General features: G+C 46.2%; 1 protein-coding gene across 1 annotated transcript; it reads left to right on the plus strand.

Annotated features, from left to right (window-relative positions):
- Positions 1 to 3736: 3736 nt before the first annotated feature.
- GPR19 (G protein-coupled receptor 19) lies at positions 3737 to 8095 on the plus strand. The gene is made up of 2 exons (XM_010004767.1): positions 3737 to 3756; positions 6865 to 8095. The coding sequence occupies exon 2, from the start codon at positions 6866 to 6868 to the stop codon at positions 8093 to 8095; it is 1230 nt and encodes a 409-aa protein (XP_010003069.1). The 5' UTR covers positions 3737 to 3756; position 6865.
- The last annotated feature ends 11290 nt before the right edge of the window (positions 8096 to 19385 follow it).

Consider the following 19385-nt stretch of genomic DNA (forward strand, 5'->3'; position numbering starts at 1 on the left):
TGTCATCTGAGCACTAGATCCACCTTGCTGGGAAGGGTCAGGAGCCATACAACAGGCACTCCCATATCCCAGTCCTGTGGTCATATTAACTTCTTGTGTGCTGAGAAAGCAGCTGTTAGAAGATTTGATGTGAAAAAAATTATTTCTATACGACCTTTTCATATAGAAGCAACAACAACAACAAAAAACCCTCTAAGGTTGTCTTAGGAGGACATGTTGCTCTCAATGGTAGTGAGAGGATGAGCTAAGCTGTCAAGTCCTCACTGAATCTGCTGGCACATTTTCCCTGTGGGGGAGAGGACACTTGGTGGGGAGAGGGTGAGAATTTCCAAGGCATGGGCAGAGAAATCAGGCAAGTATGAGATTCACCACAGCTTATCTGTCAACACCCACCATGGCAAACCAGCCCTGGTAAGCTCTGCGTGCCTCACATTTAGCAGAAGAGAGTGCTGTGTTGTGGGCAGGGCCTGGTATTGCCAACATTTAATTAACTGTGTGGGAGAGAGCATCTATTTTTTTGGTCTCTGAATCAGGAAAGGGTCCAGCCCAGCCATGTCCAAGGACAGCATCAGTCTCCATTAAGGAAGGCAAGCAGCCTGCAAAGGTGGATTTCAAGCTTCTCCATACTCTTCTTGGACAACCCCAGTAGGTGGAACCTATTTTGACAGCACAGTTGGAAATTAGGTCAGTCCTTCTTCTCCTTGCTCCCACTTTTTCATGCCCTCACAATCACAACAGGCACAGATCTGGGTTCTGCCATCATTTGTAGATCAGTGCTAATCTACAGTTTTACCTACTATTCACAGCAGTAGGAGGACAGAATAAATCTCTGGGACACTTACAGCTCTGTGGATCTTGACTTTGGGGAAGTTACCTCTATAATAGGAGACTGAAAACCACTGTGTACCTGTTTGCAAACAGTGTGTTGCACTTATTATTATGCTCATGAGGAAGTAGCCAGAGCACTGTGCTGGGTGTGCCCCCTATGATTACCCAGACCAGGCCATGGGCAAGAGCAGAAGAGACAGATGGAAGAATCAGGTTGTCAAAAGGTCATGGCAAAACCAACAATTCCTTTGGCACATCTCAGGTCTGTGGAAGGAAGGCTCAGTCACCTCTGGGCCTTATGGATGACCCTACCACACAGCCACTGGAGGGTTAATTTCACACTGTAGGTGACCCTGCCTATCTCTTCAGAAAGGTCTTCCTCTCTAAAGATCTGAGGGTTTAAAACTCCATGTGCCCTCCAGCATAGCCCTGATTGAAGAGAGTTACTCCTGGTCCCTCACTCTGCAGATGCTGATGAGGTGAGAGTGTCTACCCAGGTATGGTGAGCACAAATATGGCTCATATTTTACCACTACCTGTCCCTGAGCCAGAGCATGGTGTTGGGTACAAGTGGAATATGCAGTTACTGTCAGGTCTTCTTTCCACTGCCAACAGGGGAAAGCATCAACAAAACAAACAGCATCAGTGCACTCTTAGAGCTCAGATCCATCTACAAACTTCTGGGTCTCAACAACTCACCTCCTGTTAATAGACCTATAGAAACTGCCTGTGTGTCAGTCTTAACCCACTGTAAATACATGAGAAAAATGCATTTACCTCAGATGCAGGAAAAAAGCCCTTGATACCTGAACCTTTAACACCATGAAGAGCTTCAAGGGCTGGTACCACCTCTTAAGGACACTCAGCCAATATGCAGAAACTTGAGCCTTAAGGATGGTTTGGAACCCTGAATGTCAGTCAGAATCATGCCCTAATGAATATGCCCCAGGCCAGGCCTCAGACCCAGTGCTACAGGTCCACAGACAGTGTAGTTACCCCATTTGTGAGCTGATAGACCCAGAAGCAATAGATGGACCCTAGGGTCTAGGTAGTTACTACATGGCTCACCACTTACTCAGCTCAGTTGAAAGGATAAAGCTGAAAACAGATTATTCCTTGGGCAACCAGTATAAGAAATACAAATTAGCCAAAATCCCAGCACGTGTTGCAGTACTGTATCCTTGTTCTCAGCTTTAATACTTTGCTAAAACAGTCAGGCAAGAACATGAAGAGTCAACAAAGTCTGATGGTGAAGAGGCTCTCTACCTGCCCTTAATTTCCTCAAGCATACAGCAGAAAGATCATGTTTAAATTCATGCTCATGCAGTAGCCAAATATAACATATATTCTTGAGACGTGCTGGAGATTAAGAACATTTCCTTCATTTATCTGATTCCATGCATATTTCCTGCTCTCATGACCTCACCCAGTAACACAAACGAGGCTCCCAGATGCTGATGTAAGGTTCAAGAACATATATTGATTTACACCATCAGTGTAATTCAGAAGATTTACTGTAAGTTGAGCTACTTTATCCAAGAAACAGCCTATCCCCACTTCTAGTGAAGTTATCTTTAGCTACCCATGCTGCAGAACAGGAATCTCCATCAACTGTGTAGAGCCAAGGAGCAGGCAGCAGGCTATGAAATTTGGGCATGGATCTCCAAAGTTTGATTGCATTCAAAACATTTTATTCTCCTGCTAAAAGAGGGGCAGATGTTTTCTATCCCCATGCACTGGAATGCAGAGAGTGAGGAAGAACACACTTCAATCTCAAGAGATTTTCAAGCTTTGCTCAGAAGAGCTGCCCAGAGAATAGAAAAGCCTTTGTAAGTGGAACAGGGCAAATAGCTGAGTGTTTTTATGAGCAGAGAAAAGAACTGGCAGAGAACCTGTGTGCTTACAAAAGCATGTGCATCCGCATTCCTCCACTGGAAGCAGAAGCACTAAATGGCCTCAGCATGCACACAGCCAGAAAGAGAGAGAGGATAAAAGACTCTGTGCTCTTCTATATAAAGCTGATTACAGTGAGGCAATGCATACCCAGGGTAGTTAATGTGAATGTAGGCAGAGATGAATGTCACCTCCTAGCACCTTACACCCAGACAAAAGCTCCCCCCCCCATTCTGATTCAATTTACTCCCACTTCTACTGTTGATTAAACTCAGTTAGAGAAAGTATTTCTCTTCCTGTCTGGCAGCTATTCCTGAGATATTCTTCAGACAGAGTACATGATCATGGAGTACATGATCAGCTTCATGCTTTTGAAGCAATTTGCTGGCCCAAAGCTTGCCTGGTGTTTTGCAGCTATGATTGAAAGATGTGAAATATCTTGAACAGAAAGACCCCTCTGCTAGTGTTAGGTTAAGCAATGCACAATGATCCATTTCTTTTAGCTACCTTTTTAACCCTGAAAAACAGTGGTTGGGAGATAAAATGTTTGTTATTTTGATTAAACATTCAAAAAGCCATTTATTGTGTTCTTTTGCAAATCTCATTAGGTTTTACTCTTCCAAATTACAATGGACACTACGTTTCTAGACAGGGCAGTAAACATGCAAATACAAAGCAACTATGCCACATGGGCTTTGTGCAACAGCAAAGCAGGTGTGACAGTGATTTTATGAAGTTCTTGTGGCTCAAATAATTCTTCTCTGAGTACCAGATCTGTTTGGGACAGTCATCAAGAATGTGTTTCCTTTGCTATCAACCCAAAGGGATATCCCTGAAAATGGAGCATTTGGGCCTTCCAACTGCAAATTTATGTCCATAGAACAGGAACTGTGGCATCAGGAAATCCCTCTTTGATGGTAAGTGTAAGGTCTTCCACCTGGGAACATGTAACCCAGCAGTGCAGTCCAGACTTGGATCAACCTGGCTGGAGGGCAGCCCTGTGGAAAGGGACCTGGGGGTCTTGGTGGATAACAGGCCCAACAGGAGTGAAGAGTGTGTTGCAGTGGCAAAGAAAGCCAACAGGATGCTGGGCTGCATCACCAAGGGCATCGCCAGCAGAGATCAAGAAGTCATCATCCTGCTCTACTCAGCGCTTGTCAGACCACACCTGGAGTTCAGTTCAGTTCTGGTCCCTGCTCTACAGAAAGGATAGGGACAGGCTGGAGAGGGTCCAGAGAAGGGCCACAAGGATGATCAGAGGACTGGAGGACCTGCTGTATGAGGAGAGGCTGAGCAAACTGGGTTTGTTCAGCCTTGAGAAGAGAAGGCTTAGGGGAGACCTTATCATCATGTCCCAGTACTTGAAGGGTGGCTGCCAAGGAGATGGAGAAAGGTAATGGGCAAAAGCTGCTCCTCGGGAGATTCCTATTGGGCAGAAGTGGTAAACTTTTCACCATGAGGACAATCAAACATTGGAATAGTCTCCCAAGGGAAGTGGTAGATTCCCCCACATTGGACAGTTCTAAGTTCAGCTTGACAGGGTGCTGAGCCACCTCATATGAACTATAGTATTGCCTAAAAAAGTTGGACCAGGTGATCCTTGAGGTCCCTTCCAACCTGGCATTCTGTGATTCTATGACTTATATGGCCTCTGGTGAAGAGTGGCAAATAGGAAGGTTTCTCCCATTCAGGTGCTGCTTCCTCTGTTAGCAAAGCTCCAACACAAGAGCTGGATACATCTCTGGCCATTCTGCTGCCTTCGTAGGCACCCACTGGTTAGCTCTCCACACATGCTTCTGAGGGTGTTACACCTTTTCTGGGGCTGCTGAATTCCTGTCTTCTCAAAGGCATGGAGGCTGGGCTGACCTTCAGGCAAAATGCAACAGGTTAAAAAAAATAAATGCTATTTGAGTGCTACAACTCTGGGACTATTTTTGGGTTTACCTGCCTGCTTAACTAAACATCTCAGGTCTGAACAGACACAGACAGCAGATTTGGCTCACCAGGAGAAAGGGCCCTAGAGCAGTGTTAGAGCCTGCATATTTTAATAGTTTAGGAAGGTAATTTCATTCCTGAACCTGACTTCCACCAGTCTTCAGTATTGGTCAAGAAGCTTCATCTGGTTATTCTTCTATGGAGCTTAATTTGTACAGCTGGCTATCTTCAAATGACCCATACTGCTGTAGGGCAAGAAGGGAACTTAAGGAAGAAAATTAGTCCACAATGTTATTTTCTGTCTGGTTAATGTGCTCCACACGTATTATTCTATTATAGATAATTCTAACATGTAATTGGACTGTCTGTGTGTCCTCTGCTCTGCCAGAAACAGAAGCCCAAATACCCTGCAGACAGCTGATGGTGGCAGGACATCTCCAGGGGAGCAGATCCATCTGACAGAGGGTGGGGAAAAGCAAGCAGGAACTGTCTGAGAAAGCAGGAATCATCTGCCAGGCAAGGCCACTGAGAAAATTATGAGGGAAGGCAAGTGAGGACGAGGGGGAAGCAAAGGCCAGGTTAGGGTGCACCCGTGGCCCTCCAGCAGAAGGTGGATGATATCTGGGTGCCTCTTGCAGGCAGCTGGCAACTTGACCACCACAACACCCACTTCTAGGTCTGTCTGTGAGTGTTATGGTGGGTGCCATGCAAAATCCCTTGTTTAACACACCCCACTGAAACAAACCCAGTCGTTACTGGCCTCGTGCTTCAGCCAGGAGCCCAACCTCACCTGAGGTGTTTTCTCAGCTCTCAGACTTGACCTGCAGGCAAAAGCTGCTGAGGAAGGCCAGCTGCTCTGGGAGTGACTCAGGCACTGACCCACTTCCTGATGATGCAGAGACAGCAGCTGGGCATGGTGTGAGGAGTGCAGGAGGAGGAGGAGGAGAAGCAGCCCTGCTGGGGCTGCCCAGGCTGGCTGTGCCCGTGCAGCTGTGCCCTGCTGCTCTCCAACACACTCTCTGCATTTTCAAGGATGCTAAATTTATGCCTCTGCTGTCCAGCTGGTTGTACATCCAGCCTGTTCATGCAAAACACAGTGTTATATTAAGTGCAGCTTATGAATACGGGGCCTCAAAAGCCAGAGGGGAAAAAAAATCTCCACCATACCCAAACTGCACCAAGCCATTAATACAGCTTATCCTCTTCCACATCTGACTGTTTTGTGTTGCATTAACTGGAGATGACACACAAAACAGTGCAAGGAGCAAGATTCCAGGTCTATCTAGTAGCTTTGCACTTTCAGGCTGCACTCTGTGTGGGCAGACAAGGAGAAAGTAATTGGTGGTGGATGCAGAGCTAGAGTAGGCAGAACAAAAAGCAGGAGCAAAACACTGAAAAAAACCTCAGAAAGCAAAGCTGGAAATTTGGATCACTTGGAAAGCTGAGGAGGATGGTGGTGGCTTTTTAAACTTGCCCATTTGGCTTCTGGGATGAACTTTATGATCTTCTTCTGGCCATTAACTGAATTCTGATTTATCTTGCACAGTATCAATACTCTGGAGTTCAGCATTCACACAATATACCCACAGGAAAAGACTTTCTATTTTGAATAAGAGGCTTTGCATATCACAACCATGATTGAAAGGACACTTTTTGGAGCATTAGCCTCCAGCATGGTGTTTGTATCTGCAGAACCACAACTAACTAGTATTATTCCTTTTTATCTCTGTGATCAGCTTGGATCAAGTCAGCCATCTGACTAGATCTCTTTCAAACAGGAGGTCATAGCTACCACACACCATCGTGTGCACCATGACTGTCACTAAGGACTGCCTACAGCTAGATCCCAGAAGCAGTATTTCAGTGCTTAGCCCACAAAGGCAGAGGTCACACTAGAATACATGCAGGTAAAAAAACCCAACAGTCTAAAAAGCAGACATTTATCTTTCAGAAGACAGAAATGCCTGTCCTCAAACAGGCCATTCATAACAATCACCATGAAACTCAATGACCTCTGCTATACCAGACAGTCTCAACATATATTTCTGACCATTTCTCTGAAATCTACTACTTTTAAAGATGTGTATACCACTTCAAATTATCTTTCATTGGTTCAGGTAAGTTTTTGATACCTACTTGCTAAAGGTAACCTTTTCTCTTTTCTCTTGAGGCAGCCTGAGCACAAGAGGTGGCCACGTTTGCCCACAGCATGGATAACAGCAGTGGTCCTTTTCTGCTCCCTACCCTGTTGCTCCTGCTGCAGAACAAGAGCAACCCTGAAACCTCCATTCCTCCTGCTGCCTATGAGAGCACAGAGTCACCCACAGGACCCAGCTCAAGCAGGAACCACACTGTCTTGCAGTATGAACTGAGGCCAGGGGAGATTGCAGCAGCCAGCATGGTTTTGGGAGCCCTGTGGCTGGTTTCTGTCCTTGGAAACTCCCTGGTTTGCTTAGTGATCCACAGGAGCAGGAGGACACAATCCACCACCAACTACTTTGTTGTCTCCATGGCTTGTGCAGACCTTCTCAGCAGTGTGGCCAGCACGCCCTTCGTGCTGCTCCAGTTTACCTGGGGCAGGTGGGCACTGGGGAGCGGGATGTGCAAGCTGGTGAGGTACATTCAGTACCTCACCCCTGGAGTCCAGATATATGTGCTCCTCTCTATATGTGTGGATCGATTCTACACGATTGTCTACCCCCTGAGCTTCAAAGTGTCCAGGGAGAAAGCCAAGAAAATGATTCTGGCCTCCTGGCTGTTTGATGCTGCATTTGCATCACCAGCTTTCTTCTTCTATGGCTCCAGCAGCGAGGACCATTGCAACTTTTTTCTCCCCAGCTCCTGGGAAGGAGCTGCCTACAGTATTATCCAGCTCTTGGTGGTGTTTCTGATCCCATCCATCCTCATCATCCTCTTCTACCAGAAGGTCATCAAGTACATTTGGAGAATAGGCACCGATGGCAGGACTGTCAGGAGGACAACGAACATTGTTCCAAGAACAAAGGTGAAAACTGTCAAGATGTTCTTAATGCTAAACTCATTGTTTCTCCTGTCCTGGCTCCCTTTCTATGTGGTACAGCTCTGGCACCCACAGGAAACAGACTACAGAAAGAGCTCCCTGGTTTTCCTGGCCATCACCTGGATTTCTTTTAGTTCTTCAGCCTCTAAGCCAACCCTCTACTCCCTGTATAATGCAAACTTCAGAAGAGGGATGAAAGAAACTTTTTGTATGTCTGCCATGAAATGCTACAGAAGCAACGCATACACTATCACCACCAGTTCCAGGATAGCCAAAAAAAACCATGTTGGGATTGCAGAAATCCCAGCTCCAGCCAAAACTGTCACCAAAGATTCCATCTATGATGCTTTTAACAGAGAGGCAAAGGAGAAAAAGCTTGCCTGGCCTATTCAGTCCAATCCCTCAAATACATTTGTCTAATTGAAAACTGATGACGTAACCCCAGAACAAGGACCTTTCTATCTGTTTTGAACCAATGTATATTTACATCTTTTTAACACAACTTTTAGGGAAGGGGAAAAAAAAATGGTTTTATTTTATTAAATGCGTTGGTTTTGATGTGTCTGGTGTATTTCCTTTCAGCTACATTCTGCTTTGTGGAACTGTTCTCCCTGGATCATGAGCATAACCTCTAGGAAAGAAGGGAAAGGAATAACATGACTTTTCATCATCCATGCACAGTGGCCACCATGTGTAGACCCACCCAAAGCCATCTATACGTGAATATTGTTCCACTGGGGCTTTCCTTCTTGTTCAGACCCCACGGCTAAGATGTCCACACATGGTCAAAGCTGGCATAACTCTGAGCCCTCTGACATGAGTGGTAAGATTCCCACTGTCCTAGTATGGTCAGCATCATGCCAGAACTGAATGCTTTTGCATCTTTGGTGTCATGCCTCTCCAGAGGTCTTGTGGTCTAAACCACCTGAGAGGTCTTTCTCTTCAAGGCAGCTCTCCAGCCACTCCTCCCCAAGCCTGTAGCTTTGCATGGGGTTGTTGTGACCCAAGTGCAGGACCCAGCACTTGGCCTTCTTGAACCTCATACAATTGCCCTTGGCCCATCCATCCAGCCTGTCCAGATCCCTCTGCAGAGCCTTCCTGCCCTCAAGCAGATCAGCACTCCCACCCAATTTGGTGTCATCTGCAGACTTACTGAGGGTGCTCAGGATCCCCTCAGCCAGGTCACTGCTAAAGATACTAAAGAGAACTGGCCCCAGCACAGAGCCCTGGGGAGCACCACTTGTGACTGGCCACCAGCTGGACTGAGCTCCATTCCCTATAGCTCTCTGGGCCCAGCCATCCAGCCAGTGCTTTACCCAGTGAAGCACACACCCATCCAAGCCCTGAGCAGCCAGTTTCTCCATGAGAATGCTGTGGGAAACCGTGTCAAAAGCTTTACTGAGGTCTGGGTAGACAACACTGACAGCCTTTCCCTCATCCACTAAGCAGGCCACCTTGTCATAGAAGGAGATGAAGTTAATCAAGCAGGACCTGCCTTTCATGAACCCAAGCTGACTGGGCCTGATTGCCTTGTGATGGCACCCAAGATAATCAGCTCCATAACCTTCCCCAGCAGTGAGGTCAGACTGACAAGCCTACAGGACCTTCCCTCCTGCCCTTTATGTACATTTTCCAACTTCCAGTCAGTTGGGACCTCCCTGGTTAGCCAGAACTGCTGGCAAATGATGGGAAGTGGCTCAGTGAGCACTTCAGCCAGGTCCCTCAGAACACTTAGGTGGATCCCATCCAGCCCCATAGACTTGTGTGTGTCTAAGTCGTATAACAGGTGGTTAACCATCACCCTTGGATGATGAGGGCTCCATTCTGCTCCCCATGTGTGTCTTCAAGCTCAGGGGGCTAGGTTCCCAGCAAACAATTGGTCTTACTACTGAAGTTTGAGGCAAAGAAGGCATTAATTAAGTCCCTCAGCCTTTTCTTCATCCTTTGTCACTGTTTCCCCATGCATCCAATAAAGGGTGGAGATTCTCCTTTTGCTGCTTCTGTATTTATAGAAAGATGTATCTTTTTTCATTGTCTTTTATGGGAGTAGCTAGATTATAAGCTATGATTGGGCTTTGGCCCTTTTAATTTTCTCCCTGCACAGCCTAACAGTAATCTCTCTCAGCTGCCTGTCCTTCCTTCCAAAGGCCAAAAACTCCTTCATTTCCTGAGTTCCAACCAAAGCTCTCTGTTCAGCCAGGCTGGCCTTCTTCCCCTCCAGCTCCTCTCAGAGGACATGGCACCAGCCTGGTGGCCAGAATCCAGGGCTGGGCACAGCCTGGGAGAAAACCTGCTGGTCAAAAGGGGTCTTTGCTGTACCAGACATCCCAGGACCCCACACCTGTTCAATTTAGTGTGTCTCCTGGCCTGATGGGGAAAGACAGGGGCTCCTCTGCACCCCTCTGGAGGCCAGCTTGGCTCATTCCACCAGGGGTATACACCTACTCCTAGCATGAGGATGAGGAACCAACACAGGTAGGTCCCAGAAGCTCTACTTCAGTGCTAGCTCAGAAATAGAGGTTTATGCTTCCTGAAGCAGGTAGCCTCAGTTTTTTGTTTGTTTGTTTGGGGTTTGGGTGTGTTTTGGGTTTTTTTCAGTTATCAACCTCATTCATAAGAACTGGACTGTGTCTGTGTGTGGAATATTGATTTTTCTTTTTCTTCATTCCCATATTATTGGCCAGGAGTAAAGCAGCACACCCTCAGGAAAAATAGGGAACTGTTTATCCACAACATGAAGTCAGCACCAGTGTCCGGCTGGTGAATTCCCCTCACTCTTCTGGATCCATGTGCTCCTGTCAGCCTGCTGCCCAGGCTGCTGCACTCCTCAGCAGGAAGGCTTCCATTTTGCTTCTTCTAATGTTGACAGAAGAGCCCCTCAGGGTTCAGACTAGAGGTCCATCCATCCTGGTATCCTGGTATTGATCATAGCCATCAAGGAGTGCTTGAGGACAGAGCATAGGAATCAGAGAAGACATAGAGGGGTCCCTTGACACCTCCTTCCCACCACCAGCAGTCACTGCTAAGAATTCCTACCCTTCATAGGGCAGATGTCAAAAAGTGGTGCCCTTCAGTAAATCCAGAGCAGGTCTAGAATGACCCCAGGCACCGAGTCCCAAAGACAGGACAAGGAGCCCTACCCTGCTTGCTCAGGCCTCATCTGAGTGGATTTCAGTTTTGCTTGATCATCAAGGATTTGACCTCTTTTCAGCTGAGGATCTCAAGCACTTTTTTCCTATTGCCTATTTTACTCTCAGTTAGCTCTAAGTTAGTAAATGGTGAATAGTTGATTCCCACCCACTCTCTCTGTGCCAGTACTGGGTTTGTAAACCTCTATCCTGTATCCTTTCAGATATTTCTTTTCCCTGCTGAAGAGTCTCATCCTACTCAGTAACCTCTTGCAGACAACCAGCTCCAGACCCAGCTCTCCTTGGAACACCCTGATGTAGCAGCCAGGGCATGGCTCAGCATCCTCAAGGCCAGACCAGCAGCAGTCACTTCATCCTAAAAGCAGTGTGGACATTTTGATCCCAGGCATTAGTCCAGGAAACAGAAGTCAGTTAACCCGCCACAGACTCCCATTTCAGAATCTCAAGCTCCCTTCTGTAGGTTTGAAAGAGATATCCTCAGCCACAGCCTCCTCAGAGAAAGATTATCTTTTTCTTCTGCTTTCAGAGCAACCGTGGCACAGCTGGGTTCCTGGGTTTGCCTGGGGCCTGCAAGTACTTCAGGAATGAAAGTTAACAGAACAAGAGCAGCAAGTACTAGAGGGTGTATTAAATATGCTTAAGTATCTGTCTTTCCTGACAGCAGGGAGCAGAAGCAGATGTGTGGTGGAGCCCCAAGCTGACATCCTCTGAAGAGACTTTCATGCTGGCAACGCGGATGGGGAAACTCCTTCGTTGAGAAATATTCCTGCACGTATGGTGGAAATCTTCCTTCTTCCTCCTCATACATGAAATATGGTTGTAAGAACCCTTGCTGACCACAGGAGCACTTCCAGTATGCATTTCACAAATTCAGAAATCCCCATTAAATCCAGATCCAACATTTCTCATGAAAGCAAAAAACTCCGATGAACTGCGAGGAGAGAGGACTTTGAAAATGAGACAAGACCAATATTTTCTGTGGTTCATGTTCTGAGCTGGTTGTTTCTCCCTGAAATACCACCAGATGCTTAGTTTTTCTTTGCCAGATAATTACCTCTGACACAGTAAAACCAGACCAAGGGTAAGCAGGCCAGGTCAAACTTGCCAACATGGTTTTTAACGTAGGGTTGTGAGACTGAATCCCAACAGCTGTTCTTCTGGTTAGTAGTTTTATTAAAGAAACGTGACTGAACAGAATGATCCCCAAGGTCACAGGGCCACAGGGTCAGGGTCACCCACCTCCCACTGGGTCCAGAAGGACCCAGGACACTTGTTCCTTCAAGACTGCATGGATGGGAGTGCACGAGGCAGCCTTGATCTCTGGGTGTCATAGACAGGCCAGGCCACACGGTCACTGTCCTGCTGAGGTGCACCCAGAGGGGCTGTAGGCACTGAGTCCTTGCACAGTGACTCTGCAAAGATGTTCCAGCAGATGTTGCCTGGCCACAGCCAGTCTCCAGCCCTCAGGTGAGGAGCAGGGCTCAGACCATCATGGTCCACAAAGGAACATGCTGTTGCAGCACCACATGCAAGGGGCTACTGCCTTCAGGCTTGCTCTGCTGCTGAAAAGGAAGGCAGGGGAGCGGCAGGTCACCCCCCGGGCAACAGCACCGCATTGCAGACCCACCGTCTGCACATACAAACCCCAAAGAACACACCAGTGGGTGTGAAACCACAAACTTCTGTGCTACCTTCCCCTTTCAGCCAAAGCTACACTGGTAAAAACGCATTCTCCATAACACAAGCTGAGTTTGAACTTGGAAGAATTTGCCCATGCAGCTGCCTGTTCGTGCAGTTACACTGACAACCCCTCCTGATTTCCACTTCCATACGATGCAGCTTTCAGTGTGGTTGGAAAAATGATCAAGAGCAATCACACAAAACTCACTGCTTAAACTGCTCACCAGCTGACAAGGCCCCTCGGTCTTGGCCCTCACCACACTGCAGAAGCAAAAGGAGCAGTGATTCACCTGGCAGTGGGTGCCTGTGCTTGCTCCTACCTCCTTCCTTCCCCTTTCCCCCCAGCTCCTCTCTAGCCCTCAGCCCGTGGCTGCTTGGCCATGCTCATGCCCCAGTGAACATGGTGTTTTTGGGAGAGATGTCTGAGGAAAGGCTGCCCGAGCCACCTCAGCAGCCCCAGCCCTTCAGATGACATCCAGCCATGGGCCATTTGGTGCTATTGTCCTAAGGGCTGAAGACAACGCTGTGCTACAGCCGTGCTGAAGTTGGACAATATTTGACAGCTTGACAGTAGAAATGGAAGCTACACCACGCTCAGGGTTGACTTCAGAAACCTGTAATGAAATGGATGGAGACAGGAAAGTGCTGGCCTGCTGCCAAGGCAAGGAGCAGCCTTTTCCACTCTTTCCATCATTTTACAACAGGTGATGGATGGGTTTGACAGCACCAACCACCAGGTACCTCCTGGCCTGCCAAGGCCTCAGAGGTGCCAGTGACTCAGGAGGAAGATCAAGGGTGAGCTAACCAAGAAATGGAAAATGCTGCAGGATTTGCCCAATCAATGCAAACAGATCTCTCTGCACTCCCTCACAGCTCCTCATTGCCAGCAGATTGTTTCAGTGACATATCTAACAAACAAAACAGTTAATGAGGGGTAAGAAAACTTTAGGACCAAACCAAGCAATGCTACTCAGACAAAGACACCTTGAGGAAACACATATTACTGTGGAAATAGAGACTTCTCCTGGAGCTTCATGAAGCTCTCGAGAAAGCCCTGTATCCCAGAAAGGTTAGTTAGGTGCCTGGGATGCTCCTGAGTGTTCCTGATGGATACACATGTGTGTCCATGAACACGTGTGTAAGCAAGGAGGAAACAAGCATGCAGATGTGGGCTGAAGCTGGCAGAACTTATTAGGGCAGGTTTGGCACTGAACAAACAAAAACTCCCCGTTGACAAACGTGTCTCAACCCCATCTGCAAAGGAGCAGTTCTGTGAGAAAGGAGTCCTGTAACTGTAGTCCATCAGCCCCTTAGTTTTAAATGTTTTCTGTGTAAGAACACGACACAGAGCCAACCACTAAACAATTTTTTTCTCCATGAAGTGGACACTCATTCACTGAAAACCCCATAATTGCTGTTTCCTTTCGGTATTAAGCGCTTGGGAATTACTATTACAAATTGTCAAATTATGTCCTGCTCTTTTTATTTCAGCAGAAAGTCAAGGTTTTGGTTAAAATATATTTTTAAAATTTCCACTTGAGGGGCAGAGGGTAGTGAGAAGCAGAGACAGACCTGAACCTATTTTCCAGCCAGACTCCCAGAGGTGATAGCAAGAAGGCTATCACCCATAATTGGACTTAAGAGTTTCCATATGCCCAGTTAAGAATCCCCTGAGCTTTCTCAGTCTCCTCAGCTCAACTAGTTTGACTTCAGAACTAATTGACATTGATTTAGGAGTTGGTTTTCCAAGGTGTTGAACGCATGCCATCGATTTTAGCAGCAATTCTGAGTGCTCAGCCATTCTCAATATCAGATCCTTCCTGTTTAAATGAACAAAAAGCAGACCTGAAGTTTATTAAACCCAGACCCACATGCTCAAAGGGTTATTAGCCCCCTAAGTAATTCTGTAAGTCAATATGTCTTTATTAGTTGGCTCTTTTCAACCTAGCAAGTGTTGTGGAATAGGCCATTATAAATTACATAAGCTTTATTTGAACTGGCTTCTAGTAAAACATAACACACCTACTGGAAGATTGTTATATAAATGTCACTTTCTGGTGAGCAGTCTGAACTAAAACACAGATTTATTCTGCACTGCTGTTAACACACACAAAGTCTTCTTTCAGTTTTCTCATGAAATCAGTCCCTGGACAAAATTCAGAAGTGGCACAGGCAGCAAGAATTCCTTTGTGTTCAGCATCTCCACCATTTTAGAACAGCTTTTGATTTGGTCCTACATTTGCAGGGAAAAAAACACAAACAAGCAAAAAACAGCAACAAGCAAGAGATTTTTTTCATTCCATGGTTTGAGGAGGAAGGACTGATCAAGAATCACAGAATCCCAGGGGTTGGAAGGGACCTTGAAAGATCACCAAGTCCACCCCCCCTGCCAGAGCAGGGTCACCCAGAGCACATCACACAGGAACGTGTCCAGGTGGGTTTGAATGTCTCCAGAGGAGACTCCACAGCCTCTCTCAGCAGCCTGTCCCAGGGCTTTGTCACTCTCACAGGGAAGAATTTCTTCCTGATACTCACACAGAACCTCCTATGTTCCAGTTTGCACTCATTTCCCCTTGTCCTATCACTGGTCATCACTGAACAAAGCCTGGCTCCATCCTCCTGACACCCTTAACATATTTGTAAACACTGATGAGGTCACCCCTCAGTCTCCTCTTCTCCAAGCTCAAGAGACCCAGCTCCCTCAGCCTTTCCTCATAAGGGAGATGTTCCACTCCATCATCTCTGTGGCTCTGCTCTGGACTCTTTCAAGCAGTTCCCTGTCCTTCTGGAACTGAGGGCCCCAGAACTGGACACAATACTCCAGATGTGACCTCACCAAGGCAGAATAGAGGGGGAGGAGAACCTCTCTTGTCCGACTAACCACCCCCTTTCTAATGCACCTCAGGATGCCATTGGCCTTCTTGGCCACAAGGGCACATTGCTGGCTCATGGGCATCCTCCTGTCCACCAGGACCCCCAGGTGCCTTTCTCCTACCCTGCTCTCCAGCAGGGCAGCCCCCAAAGAACTTCACCTTTTTTGAGGCCACGGAGAATTAGACACTGAAGGCCACATATGGATGGGTGTAATTATTCATTTTATTTCCAAAGGCACTACAGCACTTCCCTTCAGCCCTGCAGATCTACTGTCTCCACTGCCATACAATACTCCACAGAGTCCTTCTCCATATTGATTCAAATAGAGGAAGGAAAACAATGAAGTGAAAGCAAGATTTCAGATTATTTCCCAGTTAGCTGTAAAGGCAGCAGGAGTAGCCCTGAGTTTCTCATTCACTCTCAGCACTGCTGGGATCTGATCTGCTGTCAGGCATTCTGCAGGCTCTGAAACAGCTCTTGCCATGTTATTGACTTGGTATTTCTTATTAAATTCAGGGCATTTTTCTCTGAATGAAATCCTGAAGTTTGGGTTGTGTTGTTTTTTTTCCCCTTAAGAAGGAGGATGTTGGGGATGTGGCCCTCATACCAGCAGCTGAGCTGGCAGCACCAGTCTGTGGCAGAAAACAATGAGTTCTTGAGCTAAAACATGCCTGATCTTAGGCCAGCAGCAGAAGGTAGCTCCCCCTTCAGTACAGGCCAGGAGAGTCAGATAGACATACTAAGAGCTATATCAAAATACTTCAGTGGAAGGAGACATGGCAAAGGATGGCTCTCCACAAATGGCTCTTGAACCTACAACAGTCCCTCTGTAAGTCCCACCAGAGAGCACCACTTCTGGCTGTGATGACAGACACGCTGCCTTCCCACCACTGCTCCACACTGCTCTTCCATCACCAGCCAGCTGGTCTGTGTCCTTGCTCACCAGCCAATTTGCAAGTGTCCCTGAAGGTACCAGACACAGCCTGGCTGTTTCCTACCCAACACCAGGGCTCAGAGAGTCAAAATAGAGAAGCTGTGGTTACTGAGCAAAGAAAAAGGCAAAGATCATGAATGCAAAGGAAATCAGACTGCTGGGACTTCACCTATGGAACAACTTGCTTGATTGATACTGAGACAAAATCCCTTCCTGAGAGATTTTTACCTCACAAACACTTCATAATTTCAGCATACGCAAACAGCACAAACATAAGGGAATGTATTATCATTATTAAAGCTAAGATAAAAGCAAAAAAACAAGTGTGCTATGGATACATAGAATCATTTAGGTTGGAAAAGACCTTTAAGATCATCAAGTCCAACTATTAACCCTGCTCTTACCACATTCACCCCTAAACCATATCCCCAAGCACCACATCTACATGACTTTCAAACACATCAGGGATGGTGACTCAACCACCTCTGTGGGCAGCCTGTTCCAATGCTTGACAACCCTTTCAGAGAAAAAAAAATCCTAACATCCAGCCTAAATCTCCTCTAGTGTATCTTTAGGCCTATCACTACTTACTCGTGAGAAGAGACCAACACCTACCTCTCTATAATGTCCCCCCAGGTAGTTGTAGAGAGCAATGAGGTCTCCCCTCAGCCTCCTTTTCCTTTCAGTAAATAGACCCAGCTCCCTCAGCCACTCTTCATCCATTTTTCATCCAAATTTGCAGGAAAATAAAGGGATGGTACTGGTCTTAGCTATGAGCTTCTGTATTCTCTAAGTGAACAGTTACAAGTGATCAGTTCACAGCAGTGTAAGAATTTTCTTTCTTTCAGGAGAGATAAAAAACAAACTGACCATAAATAGGCCCAGCCAAAGGAAAATGAGTTTGTGAAAACAGTCCTTCAGTGGCCCTGACAATATCAGAAATACTCTCTTGACATAGGTAACAGTATTTTCATATTTAAAGGAGGGAGCTAAAGTGACAAGCCTCTACCAGAAAATATTTAATGGAAAAGAAAAGCTGTTGTACAGGTAGGAATGCTTGAAACCTTAGATTGTTTAATGAAACTCAAGATCCATTTTTCTTTGGAGGGCAGAAAAGGAGTTTGCAGAGGTCCAGGCTTCCAAGTATCAGCTACCCACAGGACAAACTATTCCTGCCAAGCATAGGCCCCATGCTTCATTCTCTCTTGTAGCCTGATCACTGCAAGATAACTCAGCTAGTAGAGTTTTTCTCTGCTCCTTGCTATAGTAATGTTGTGACTTCAAAAACTCCCCACACTTCTTGGAAGGTTAGTGGTCAGCTCCTCACATCAGATAAAAAAACTGGACTGCATCAGCATTCTACTCTTACCATCTCCATGACAAACTTCAAATCAAGCATGATAGAAAAATGGGCTAGATGGAAGAAGCTCTGCTTAGAAGCAACCTTGATAAACCCTGCACTTCTCCCCATCCCTTCTAGTTAACTTCAATTGGCTACTTCATAAAATACTCACTGTTGTCTGAAAACAGTTCTATTCTATTGAAGACAGGGAAAACAAGGCTTTATAGTAACAAAGAAAGTAATTTAAAACCATGTTAGCAGGTGATATTTAAGGCTACAGCTGGTGATAGTATTTCTGACAGAGGAAGGCAAAGCTGTTTTAGTAGTTTGGTTTGTTTGTGTGACTAATGTCATGCAAAGGGTGTGCTTCAGAAAAATATGTGCAGTGAATGCAAGCAATCACAAGAGGCCATTCATCATTCTGCCTAGCTTTGGGGTTTGTTTTTGTTAATGCACCCACAGAACTGCAACTGTGCTCATTCCATGAGACAGAAGTTCACGGCAGAAGGATTAAAACCAACAACCTTTATCATCTTTCTCCAGCTGTCAGTCAGACTTTTTTTATCAGCCAGCATGTGTAGACAATGTCAGTTCCATCAACAATGCCACTCCTTTAGTGGCATTGGACTGAAATGATGACATTAAGCAGCTACTGTAAAGACACAAGATTATGTAAATCTAGAAAGCTGAAGCAGTTAATTGGCTGTTTCTCAAACACCCACAGCCATCTACTTTGGCTCCATTGGTATACTAGTAATTAAAAAGCTAATTGCTATTTGATTTGGGAAGGCAAGAAACCCATAGAATAAAGTAATGAGAAACACAGCTTGCTGAAGTGAGAGTGGTAACACTCTGTTCTTGTCAATTGGTCCTGCAGTATAAATGTGATAGTCAGCTTGAGAAGGTTCACAGAAATATATGCAACAAGAGTAATTAGCTGATCATGAATCTAGGCAGCACCTCCTCCTCCCTTCTCTCAAATCCCAGCCATGATTTGAGGTTTAAATGGAAAACCAACTCTTACTCTTCTCCCTTTGATAAAAACTCTCCTGGCTGATGTTCATGAGATAAAGGCTCTTGGACCAAAATTTTCTGCCTCACAAATGAACTCCCCCCTAGTGCTTCAGGTACGTACACCCAAGCCAAACTTACCCTGCTGTTTAAAAGCACACTGACTGATGAAAATGCTGGGCAATTTGGAATTGGAAAGAAACGCAATTAACAGAATAATCTGAATCTCAGTGTTTCAAGTGAAAGATGACCTAAAATTTTGCAAGTAGCCGAACTGTTTCCACACATGCCCATCACCTACAACGGAACAAGGCTGTCATTGCTGTCTGCTGCCACCCTCCCAACAGTGCTGCCTTCCCCCTGACCACACAGATCAACAGAACACCTGAACAAGAAAAAAAAACCACTGGGGGGAGCTGACATCAACAGTGCTTCCGCTAGGCTAGGCGGAGAAGCAAGTGGGTGCTGAGCCACTAAGGGTGATGGTATTATTCAGAGCTGGCAGTGCAGAAGGGGCATTTACTCTGCTGTTACTGAGAGCTTAAAATGCTCAGGGTGAGCTTGTGGGTGTGGTGCACCCCTTGTGCAAACGAAGAGAGCAACAGCAAACCAACCCATGTTTTTCTGTAGTCCTCTGGAAAAGGAAGCCTTGGTGGCTTTTGAAAATAGCTGCCAGACCACATAGGGAAGAAGGGAGATTCACAGATGGCTCTGTAGGGA

This window comes from Chaetura pelagica, unplaced genomic scaffold, assembly GCF_000747805.2.
Source record: "Chaetura pelagica isolate M959 unplaced genomic scaffold, ChaPel_1.0 scaffold479, whole genome shotgun sequence".
In the NCBI taxonomy this organism is placed as follows: Eukaryota; Metazoa; Chordata; class Aves; order Apodiformes; family Apodidae; genus Chaetura; species Chaetura pelagica.